Source organism: Thalassophryne amazonica, chromosome 9 (assembly GCF_902500255.1).
Source record: "Thalassophryne amazonica chromosome 9, fThaAma1.1, whole genome shotgun sequence".
Taxonomy (NCBI): domain Eukaryota; kingdom Metazoa; phylum Chordata; class Actinopteri; order Batrachoidiformes; family Batrachoididae; genus Thalassophryne; species Thalassophryne amazonica.
The window spans coordinates 82,934,988-82,947,291 of NC_047111.1; the positions used below are offsets into that span (position 1 = coordinate 82,934,988).

The window sequence follows — 12,304 nt, forward strand, 5'->3', positions numbered from 1 at the left end:
TGATATGTAGAAGGTACATCTGATATGTAAGCCTAGATTTTATGTTTTAGTGAAAGAAGACCCCCCCGTCCCACTTTATCATGAAGCTGTACAACTGGGGATACAAAATGCAAAATGCACAATTTCTCCAATCACAGGCAGAGAAGCCCATAACTTCTTCTGAGCTGTCTGGGTGTCTTTCCTCACTCTTCTCCTTCTTGCACAGTCACTCAGTTTTTGAGAACTGTCTACTCCACACAGACTTACCATAGAGTACCATACTGTTTGTATTTCTTCTTAAGTGATGTAAAAGTCCAAGACACATTCAGTGACGTGGAAATGTTCATGTATCCATCCCCTGACTTGTCTGAAGAAAACTGGCAATTAAACTGATTATTTACAGGTATTATACTAAAGGGGCTGATTACTTACTGCAACCCATCATGCTGGATTTTATATTTTTAATTAATTTATATCAAGTTGTAGAAATTTACTTTCAGTTTGAGTTTAAGGAAGATAATTCTTAGAAATTTTTATACTGAGAAGCCTGATTTACTTTTTGTATTTGAAATGCCATAAACAAATTAAAATGCGTGAAATTCCAAGGGGCTGAATACTGCAATTTCACTGATTAACATTGTCAGGAACCCTGGACAGTTATTTTTAGACAAATAAAATAAGATGACAAATAATGTGTACAATAAAGAAAACAAAATATGAAACAGCGCTGTGCTATTCTTTGATTACTTGATAGATTTTTTATTAACTTTTTTTTTTAAACTAAGTGATTTAAAGTCAAGACTTTTCTTGCAATTATGGCAGTAACAATTAAAAAAGCTTTATTTGGTAAAAATAAAAATAGGTTGAATAATTTACAAATATAAAACATTCACTCAGCTTGACAGCTATTGATTTAACTTCCTGCAGCTAAAAGGCTAACGTCAGCTAATAAAGTTCAGCAGAGTACTAACGTCGCGTATCATTTTCAATAAGCCATCTCAGTTTCGAGTGTTCAAGCCTGGGAAAGCCTATAACACTCTGGGTCAACGTTCATGAGACCCAAGCAGCAGCTTCCTGCAGGCTTAAACAATACAGCTGGAGTTTGCATGTCTGCTTTCTTCACTACTGTCACAATTACCCATGTTTTTTTGCTCGCCCCCCACCCCCAAAAAAATAAAATAAAAATAAGTAGTAAATAAATAAATAAATAGCGCTCCACCAACTAAGAACAGTGAGAATAAACACCAACAGCGATCAATCTGTTCATCCTTTCTGTGTCCGGGTGAGGTTTCCCGTGTGGAGTCAAATTAATCTGTGGGATCCTGTCAGTGTCCTTCCGTCTCCATCTGTCTTCCCGGAACTTCGGACGCTGCCCGGTGGGTCATTGGAATAACGCCGCCAAATCGCAAGTTGGCTTCGCTTATGGTCAGAATTACGATGGTATCTGTTCGTCTTCGAACCTCCGACTTTCGTTCTCGATTAATTAACATAACTGGTCCAATAATTTCACCTCTAGTGCCACAATAAAAATGCCACCGGCCATCCCTCTTAATCATGGCCCCAGTTAAGAGAAGAAAACCCACAGAACAGAACTGCAGTCCTATTCCATTATTATTCCCAACTGGGGTATCCTGGCAACCCGGCCCGCTTTGAACACACTAATTTTCAAAGTAAACACTTCAGATCGCATTATAACGGATACAATCCACCTGACTCATTGAGGAAATAATGTAATCCAGATTGTATTTTCTTTGGAGGTGTGTTTATCATCGCTTCATTGTTAGATCTGATTCTTTGTTATACAGTGGGGAAAATAAGTATTTGACCCCCTGTCAGTTTTGCAGGTTTTCCCACCTACAAAGAATGGAGAGGTTTGTAATTTTTAAATCATAGGTATACTTCAACTGTGAGAGAAAAAAAAATCCAGAAAATCACATTGTATGATTTTTAAATAATTCATTTGCATTTATTGCATGAAATAAGTATTTGATCCCCTAGAAAAACAGAGCTTAACAATTGGTACAGAAACACTTGTCTGCCATTACAGAGGTCAGAAGTTTCCTGTAGTTCTTGACCAAGTTTTCACACACTGAAACGGGGATTTTGGTCCAACCCTCCATAGAGATCTTCTCCAAATCTTTCAGGTTTGGAGTTTCAGCTCCCTCCAAAGATTTTCGATTGAGTTCAGATCTGGAGACTGGCCAGCCCACTCCAGGACCTTGAACTCTCGTCTCTCGTTAAACTCTCATCTGAATGCTAACAGCATTATCATTTTTAGCAGCTGGAAGCTTCACCCATTAGCTCCACTTAATGTATCATTACTGGAAGAAATACGCAGCTCATAACTTTTAATGTCCACAACAAAATAAACCCGTTAGGAGAACCACCGCGCACTCCCCAAAAATATGACTTAATAAACTCCCAAAACAAAATAAACCCTTCTTCTTTGGAGATCACTGGCGGCTTACAAACCAAGATGGCGCGTTACTGCCACCAATTGTTTCGGCGTGGAACTGAATGAATGGATGGATTCTGACGTATGCTACCAAAAATAACCCAGAAACGTTCACCCCGTGAGTAAAAACCCGGTTATTTCCGGAAAACTCATCACTGAGTTTGGTACTTTCACTGCATTAAATACCGTTCTGCCTTTTTTCACACTGTCACACACCAGAGAGTACTTGTCAAGCGGCTCTTCAAAAGTTTTTTTGTGCACTGCAAGTGCATTAAATTTTACTTTACATTTCTATTATAAAGTAAAAAAAGGAGTATCTGCACACTTGGATCAATGCAAGTCTCTTTCATACACCATGCTTTCGATCAAAGGACCTTCATCAGGGTGACGATCCTGATGATGTACAACCAGAGTTAAACTCAGGGGGCAGACTGACACTTTACATTCCTATACAAGTTGAAAATAATTAAATATTTAAAAAGTCTCAGAAGATGCTAGACCAACCAATTCCATCCCTCATCCTTTCATGTCCTTACTGGGCATCCCTCAATTTAAAGTATCCACCTAAAAACAAGGTTTTTGGGGTTTTCACCTGTAGAATTCCACTGAACCAAAGTCATGTGTTAAGAGTCAGTAAATTTGTGCTGGGCCACCCTATAAATAAACTGAATTTTAAATAAATATGGCTTTTGTAATTTGACATTCTAAATTAAGCTTAAGTGAACTAATGGTAAACTAAAAATAGTGCTGGAAAAGTTGAATTCCGAAGGGGACTAAAGAGTTTTTTCATGTAACAGATTTTCACAGATGCATCACCGTGCAATCAGGACAGGAAAGATCAGGGAGGAAAAGGGACGTGACCTCAATCCTTCACCTTGTAATAGTTGATTAGATTGAGGTACTGAAGTGTTGATATTACATCTTCTTTTTTCACACTTGTGATCTCACTGATCTCACTGCGGGCACAAAAGAAATTGTTAATGAGAGAGAGCAAACCTCTGAAATTCAGTCATGAAAAACATTTTGGAAAACGTGGAGTTAAAACTGCAACAGTTGCATACTTGATGGTAATCTGAGGCCTTTCCCCATTGTCAGGTTTAAGGTCCATGAGAATTTCCAAGATGGTTTGGGACCAGTATGAGCGGTAAGACAAAAGCCCCAGGTCAGAAAGTGGCTTCTCTGGAGTACCGGTCTTCCCTTCAACCTTGGACAGCTCATAACCTGTTACACAACAAAAACACAGCAGAGAAACAATTAACAGGTGAAAACAGAAAAGGACTTTTTGAACACAGGATTGTGCCGTTTTCAAACTACACTTACTGAACTCAATGAGCAGTTTGCCGTAGCCTCTCCGCTGGTATGGAGGTAACGTAAGAATACAGGCTACATTATAATCTTCAGTAGACTCTTTCTCCTGTAGACAAAAGATGAGAAGGGTAAGTTTAAGTTTAATGTTTGAAGTATTCTCATGACAGAAACTGTTTTTTGAGTTGTATAAGCATAATACATATCAGCAGATTAGTTTGACACTTAACTGTACAATTACTTCAAAATTCCTTCCAAAACTTTTGTACCTTAGAGAAGTAGCCCACTATGTGGAATCCTTTGGGGTCGTACTCAGTCATGACATAGAAGAGGAAAGGGTCTGTGTCATAATACAAGGTTTTATGGTCCAAGAAACACTTGGCTAGTAAACATAGGTTTTGGGAATAAGTCTGAAAGAAATAAATATACATCAAATTAGAAAGGCACAAAGAACAAAAAAGGAATGAAATGTCAAATTTTGCATGGAGCGTAAAAATGATTCCATCACTGACTTTGTTTTTCCTGCCGTCAATCTCAAAGAATGAGATGGTTCCTTTGCGGTAGATCTCATTGCCCGGAGGATGTCTTAGATTACATTTGGTCTGTCAGAGAGATCAGAGGACGAAAGCAGTGAGCAAATATGTTGTGGCCTATTTTCAACAGTTTTGTGTATACCAGCACTTTAAGGTAGGTAGGTAGGTAGGTAGGTAGGTGTAGGTCTCTCTCTCTCTCTCACACACACACACACACAATACAGTAAGTGATACACAAAATGTTGATTACTGCAATTAGATATGTAGTGTACCTATAGGCCAAAATACGTACATATCTTGGTATTTTCAACTGTCAGCACAGTGCTGGTATTATAACAAAATATTTAACACATATTCAAGTTATTTTCTACCTGGGCAAACATGGGCAGTGTCCTGATTAGGGATGGGTATTAATAAGATTTTATCAATATCAATGCCATTATCGATTCCGACTCTCAGACATATGCTCTTTAGGGTTTTAGTGGGGAAAAATTAAGATAAAGCGAAATAAAACAAAGAACCAAAGAAGCAGCAGATCGAAGCATTGCTTCATTGGTTCAAGGTTCAAAGCAAAGCCACGCTGCAGAAACGGTTGATTACAGACCCACTGCAGGGTCTGTAATCGATGTAGAGAAATGATCATTTTCCCAACAAACACTCCCCAAAACAACAGCCACTCTGAAGGACAGATAAGGGAATCGTTAAGCAAAAAGGCCACTGACGTCGGTGGATCAAACCATTTCTTAACGTTACCCGAAAAGAACTGGTTCTCAATACCCATCCCTAATCCTGATGTTATAAGGCATAGTCTCCTTCCAGCATGACCACTACATTTTTGTGAACTGCCTACTTGATACCAATTTTCCACACAGTACCATGCTGTTTATATTTCTTAGCGACTGACATAAATGAAGCCTAAGACATATTTGGAAATGTTCATTTGTCCATCCCCCAACTTGTCTCAAGAAAACTGGCTGTAAAAGTGATTACTTAAACCTGATACTTAATGCTTATTAATAACTAACATCAATTAATGTATCCTTATTGTCAAATGGTACCAAATAAACTAACAACTATCTTCCCAACTATTTGGGAAAGTGTTGCAAGCCTTAAATGTAGGAATGGATGCAATAAATGAAATGAAGTTGACCACACAAAACATGAAATATCTTTGGTTCATACTGCTGGCTTTGAAGCAAAAGTCAAAGTAAATGTAAGGATCTTTTTTTTTTATAAATTGCCTTTTCCAAATTGTCCCCACACTTTCTGATTTGGGGTTTTAGTATTACTAATGTCTTGCTATTTGTCTTTGTCCATTATTGAAGACAATCAACATGCTCATATTTGTCCTTCCAGCTGCAGCAAGCAGAAAAAGTTGAAGGTTTTTACATTTCAACAAGCTGTATTGCAAGTGCACAGTGTGTCACTCTCACAGCCAGCAGCCACTGAATTTTCTATCACACTCAAAATAATGGAACATCTGGTTTATACGAGGGCTGTCAATAAAGTAACGGTCCTTTTTATTTTTTTCAAAAACTATATGGATTTCATTCATATGTTTTTACGTCAGACATGCTTGAACCCTCGTGCGCATGCGTGAGTTTTTCCACGCCTGTCGGTGACGTCATTCGCCTGTGAGCACTCCTTGTGGGAGGAGTCGTCCAGCCCCTCGTCGGAATTCCTTTGTCTGAGAAGTTGCTGAGAGACTGGCGCGTTGTTTGATCAAAATTTTTTCTAAACCTGTGAGACACATCGAAGTGGACACGGTTCGAAAAATTAAGCTGGTTTTCAGTGAAAATTTTAACGGCTGATGAGAGATTTTGAGGTGATACTGTCGCTTTAAGGACTTTTCACGGTGCGAGACGTCACGCAGCGCTCTCAGGCGGTGTCATCAGCCTGTTCAAGCTGAAAACCTCCACATTTCAGGCTCTATTGATCCAGGACGTCGTGAGAGAACAGAGAAGTTTCAGAAGAAGTCGGTTTCAGCATTTTATCCGGATATTCCACTGTTAAAGGAGATTTTTTTAATGAAAGACGTGCGGACGGGTCCGCGCGTCGGGACGCAGCCGACGCGGTGCGGCGGCACAGGAAAAACACCTCTGTTGAAAGCCTTAAGGACAAGTTGGAACATGTCCTGCCTGTTAAACAATTTCTCATATACTCACTCCACTGAAAGCCACCAAAAGCCGCCTGGATTTTACAAATGGTTATCAACACGGAGGTGTTTTTCCTGTGCCGCCGCACCGTGTCGGCTGCGTCCCGACGCGCGGATCCGTCCGCACGTCTTTCATTAAAAAAATCTCCTTTAACAGTGGAATATCCGGATAAAATGCTGAAACCGACTTCTTCTGAAACTTCTCTGTTCTCTCACGATGTCCTGGATCAATAGAGCCTGAAATGTGGAGGTTTTCAGCTTGAACAGGCTGATGACGCCGCCTGAGAGCGCTGCGCGACGTCTCGCACCGTGAAAAGTCCTTAAAGCGACAGTATCACCTCAAAATCTCTCATCAGCCGTTAAAATTTTCACTGAAAACCAGCTTAATTTTTCGAACCATGTCCACTTCGATGTGTCTCACAGGTTTAGAAAAAATTTTGATCAAACAACGCGCCAGTCTCTCAGCAACTTCTCAGACAAAGGAATTCCGACGAGGGGCTGGACGACTCCTCCCACAAGGAGTGCTCACAGGCGAATGACGTCACCGACAGGCGTGGAAAAACTCACGCATGCGCACGAGGGTTCAAGCATGTCTGACGTAAAAACATATGAATGAAATCCATATAGTTTTTAAAAAAAATAAAAAGGACCGTTACTTTATTGACAGCCCTCGTAGTTTGCTACACAGCGCCAACATGTGTATGCAGCACAAGCATTCAAGTGAGAAGCACTATGTGCAGCCACAGAGTGAACGTTGCAGGACAAGTACGGAAAAAAATTCAACCGAACAATACAAAATGTGATTGCGCATCTCTTGTAGCTATTCTGCAGTTCTTGAGCCAAAGAGGTACACAGTTTGATACATACAATGCATTAGGTCTCAGAACAGCTGCATACTGATAAAATTTCAGAAAGCTTCTCACCAAATGTCTCTGTAGACACTTCAGACTTTTGAGGTACTTGAGGCAGAATTCACAGAGGTAGAGGATTGGCAGTGTGGTGAGTTCCTGTGGGTATGGCGAGAAGTACCAGGGCTTCAGTCTGTGACGGCCGAGCTCTATACACTCTATGTTTTTCATCCGAGTGACTATATCATCATGGCTACGATCAGACACCAGACTGCCCGTCATGCGGGGTGCAGACGGGATGCCGTCAGAACTGTCCTGGGAATCCTGGGAGTGAACAATGCAGATGCAGGACACACCATTAGTGTTTCTGGTTTCACTGAACTCTGTTATATTAACTGATCAAAACATATATGTTAAATCAAAAAGCACATTGATCAAATTGAACAAAAGCAGTTTTGACTTTCACACAGATTTATTTAAAAACGGACCATGGACAACAGTCATGGTTATAAAGGTTATCAAAAGGACTAGAACAGGGTCTGAGGTAAGCATCACCTCCGTTTTATTGGACCCATTATGGCACAGCTGAATCTGGACAGCAACACACAATCAATGGGCAATAATAGGAAATAAAACAGACCTCTGGTGGTGGCAGATAGACACTGGCACTTTGAGGGCTGTTATACTGCAAAACCTTTACCATCTAGCAGAAAAAGACACACAAACAGAGACTTTTGGAAACTAAAGAGGGGAATGAAGTGATTTATTTGCACTGAATGAGGTTAAGGGGGCAGACTGACAGCAGTACTGAACATTTGTAATTTTAGCAGTATAGTGTGGAGCCATCAGGTACTAGCCAGAAATACTGGCAACCTTGGGTAATCATAGTTTAATTGAAAAGTGCAAACAAAGCTTTTGCCTATTTTACTGTAGGTGTCATTTTTATTTCAACTTACTGGAAGCTAACAGTGGATTCAGAAGATGACAAATATTTGTATTAACATGTGGAATACCATGATCAAATTACCATGTTTTCTGGAGTATGTCACACTTTTTTTCTATTTTCTGCTCTTTAATTTGGGATTTCTGTGCATCATCGCTGTGTACTTTTATCATCAGCATTTATTCTTTTATTAATGGACTTTATCTTCTTTAAGTACTTTGATTCTTGGGTAAGACCTATAGAAATGGCTATTATTATTAATATTTTCAGGAGAAAGAAGGCTGCATATTTTGGCTGCATTCCAAGGAGACCGCATAGTCGCACCACTAACGACACATGCCGCCGTTAAAGCAGCCGATGCATTGAGGCAATGCCACTGTTTACATGACTAATACAAATGATCAGATAAGAACATGCACAGATAAAACAAACAAACAAGAAAACAAACAAATCAGAATTGTTATTAAGTGCAGAAAGCAGTTGCTGTTGCGTCCTTGAATTTTGTTTTTGACAACTGACCCACATAGTTCTATATTTTCACTGCTCAATCAGCAATAGGAGAGATTTTAACAAGAAGAGCAGCATAATCACACAATCTAGTTATATTGTGTGTTTTCACTTCTTCCACATTGGATGAGACACTGTAACAGGGACTGGCAGTTCAAGAACTCCTCATTTATTCCTGTTAAGCACAGACCAATACATTTACCATTTTTGTCGGGGTAAAAGTTGCACCTATTGTCTGCATTATTAGCTCTTTAATTTGGGATTTTTGTGCATTGTTGCAGTATATGTTTTATTACTGGTGTTTATCCATTTATTGTTGGGAATTTATTTTCTTTAGTACTTTGAGTCCTGGGATGATAATAATTTACAAAATGCATGATTTCTCTTTATAGGTTTTGGGACATCCCAAACTTGTTAATAAACAAAAACAAAATGCAACTTATACTCCAGAAAATACAGTAATTTTATTTCATATTTAATTATAGAGGGCACTCTGAATATTATAAAGAGAAGTTGTGTGTGACTTGATGGAAATTCAGGGAGGATGTTCATTCAGTTGTTTAATTTTGTAGAAAAAAGCAGATCACAGACATGACACAAAACTAAAGTCATTTCAAATGGCAACTTTCTGGCTTTAAGAAACACTATAAGAAATCAGGAAAAAAGATTGTGGCAGCAGTAACGGTTACTTTTTTAGACCAAGCAGAGGGAAAAAAAAAATATGGAATCACTCAATTCTGAGGAAAAAATTATGGAATCATGATAAACAAAAGAACGCTCCAACACATCACTAGTATTTTGTTGCACCACCTCTGGCTTTTATAACAGCTTGCAGTCTCTGAGGCATGGACTTAATGAGTGACAAACAGTACTCTTCATCAATCTGGCTCCAACTTTCTCTGATTGCTGTTGCCAGATCAGCTTTGCAGGTTGGAGCCTTGTCATGGACCATTTTCTTCAAGTTCCACCAAAGATTTTCAATTGGATTAAGATCCGGACTATTTGCAGGCCATGACATTGACCATATGTGTCTTTTTGAAAGGAATGTTTTCACAGTTTTTGCTCTATGGCAAGATGCATTATCATCTTGAAAAATGATTTCATCATCCCCAAACATCTTTTCAATTGATGGGATAAGAAAAGTGTCCAAAATATCAACGTAAACTTGTGCATTTATTGATGATGTAATGACAGCCATCTCCCCAGTGCCTTTACCTGACATGCAGCCCCATATCATCAATGACTGTGGAAATTTACATGTTTTCTTCAGGCAGTCATCTTTATAAATCTCATTGGAACGGCACCAAACAAAGGTTCCAGCATCATCACCTTGCCCAATGCAGATTCGAGATTCATCACTGAATATGACTTTCATCCAGTCATCCACAGTCCACGATTGCTTTTCTTTAGCCCATTGTAACCTTGTTTTTTTCTGTTTAGGTGTTAATGATGGCTTTCGTTTAGCTTTTCTGTATGTAAATCCCATTTCCTTTAGGCGGTTTCTTACAGTTCGGTCACAGACGTTGACTCCAGTTTCCTCCCATTCGTTCCTCATTTGTTTTGTTGTGCATTTTCGATTTTTGAGACATATCGCTTTAAGTTTTCTGTCTTGACGCTTTGATGTCTTCCTTGGTTTACCAGTATGTTTGCCTTTAACAACCTTCCCATGTTTGTATCTGGTCCAGAGTTTAGACACAGCTGACTATGAACAACCAACATCTTTTGCAACACTGCGTGATGATTTACCCTCTTTTAACCTTTGTTTCAATTGACATCTCTCGTGTTGGAGCCATGATTCATGTCAGTCCACTTGGTGCAACAGCTCTCCAAGGTGTGATCACTCCTTTTTAGATGCAGACTAACGAGCAGATCTGATTTGATGCAGGTGTTAGTTTTGGGGATGAAAGTTTACAGGGTGATTCCATAATTTATTCCTCAGAACTGAGTGATTCCATATTTTTTTCCCCTCTGCTTGGTCTAAAAAAGTAACCGTTACTGACTGCCAGAATTTTTTTCCCCGATTTCTTAGTGTTTCTTAAAGCCAGAAAGTTGCCATTTGAAATGACTTTAGTTTTGTGTCAGGTCTGTGATCTGCTTTTTTTCTACAAAATTAAACAACTGAATGAACATCCTCCGAAGCCGGTGAGTCCATAATTTTTGCCAGGGGTTGTACATTCAACCTCTGCAAATACTTATTTGATGCAAGCACAAATATGGGCAATCTTTCTTCGCTGGTTATGCTGGTTTAAGCAAGGTGTTTGAGTCAGCTGGCTGGTCTGCTCTGGGAAATGGCAAGATCCTCAACAAGTTGCTGGACATCACAGCTGGCCTACACAGAGGTACTTTGAGTGCTACGCAGACCAGGGGAGGAGTCTCCAACTTATTCTCAGGGGATTCCAGTATTAGTCAGGGATGTATTCATGCTCCCATTCTGTTCAATACTTGCATGATCTGGGTGTTTGGCAGGACTGTGGAGCAAGTACAGCAAGTTATGCACCTATGTTAGTGCAGAAAGGTTTGCCAACTTGGACTTCAAAAATAATCCTGTGACCTTCGTTGTGGAATTAAATGTTTGCTTGTTTGTAGCACTTGAGGAGCTGAGCGAGGACTTTGGATTTGTGAATGTTCTGTTTCAATGACTTCCTAGAGTCCGTACGCAGTGAAAGTGTCGAGACATTCACTTGTCTCTGCAGTGATGTTCAGGTCTTTGCATCTTTGGCCTTTGAGACTGACACACGACTTGGAGTTTATGGAGTTATAAGGTCCCTAGATGAAGGTGAAGGCAATGCTGTTATATATGCAGGAGAATGAAGGTCCAAGACGTTAGGGACATGATGCTCTTTGTCTTACTGTATGGTTTTCCGACGTGGACACTACACAATAACCTAACAAGACTTAGGAGGACTCGGGTGAGGTGTATAACTTGTGAGGAATCAGCAGCTATGACATTTTGACCATGTGGGCTGGGTCTCTGGGCATGAGCCAGCAAGGTGCCTCAGCATAGATGACCCCAAGAATTGGAACAGGCCAAGGGGACCCTACTTTTCACCTGGCTGTAGTAAAAGAAGTGGAAATGGACCAGCTGCTTGCTTGGATGGTTGCTTTTTAGGACCTGGGGTGGTTTACGTGGAGTGATTCATATTTCAATGTGGCTCATGTCATTAATGCATTTACTTTTAAAAACACACTGAATGTCTCTCCTTCCCCCCACTGCATAGAGGTACCTTAATTGTAATAATGTAGATACCTCAGCTCCAACACTGAACAAAACACATAAGTTGCATAAACTACCTCAAGTCTGCAAAGGTGTGGTACAACAGAGATTAGGAATCAAATCAAATCAATTTTATTTATATAGCGCCAAATCACAACAAACAGTTGCCCCAAGGCGCTTTATACTGTAAGGCAAGGCCATACAATAATTACGGGAAAACCCCAACGGTCAAAACGACCCCCTGTGAGCAAGCACTTGGCGACAGTGGGAAGGAAAAACTCCCTTTTAACAGGAAGAAACAAATAGACCATTCCTCTGCAGATGATCAGTTAGCTGTTTTACATCTACCCTTTCAAGAATTTTTG

General features: G+C 39.8%; 1 protein-coding gene across 1 annotated transcript in view; it reads right to left on the bottom strand.

The window, feature by feature from the left end:
* Positions 1-12,304, bottom strand: part of LOC117517528 (histone acetyltransferase KAT5-like) — a 36,600-nt gene that overhangs the window by 4,735 nt on the left and 19,561 nt on the right. Inside the window, exons 8-14 of the mRNA XM_034178571.1 lie at positions 7,916-7,978; positions 7,351-7,599; positions 4,252-4,341; positions 4,009-4,149; positions 3,755-3,848; positions 3,496-3,655; positions 3,309-3,390 (exon numbers count right to left, since the gene is read on the bottom strand). Coding sequence (XP_034034462.1) covers positions 3,309-3,390; positions 3,496-3,655; positions 3,755-3,848; positions 4,009-4,149; positions 4,252-4,341; positions 7,351-7,599; positions 7,916-7,978 — 879 coding nt within the window. The remainder of the gene's footprint in view (positions 1-3,308; positions 3,391-3,495; positions 3,656-3,754; positions 3,849-4,008; positions 4,150-4,251; positions 4,342-7,350; positions 7,600-7,915; positions 7,979-12,304) is intronic.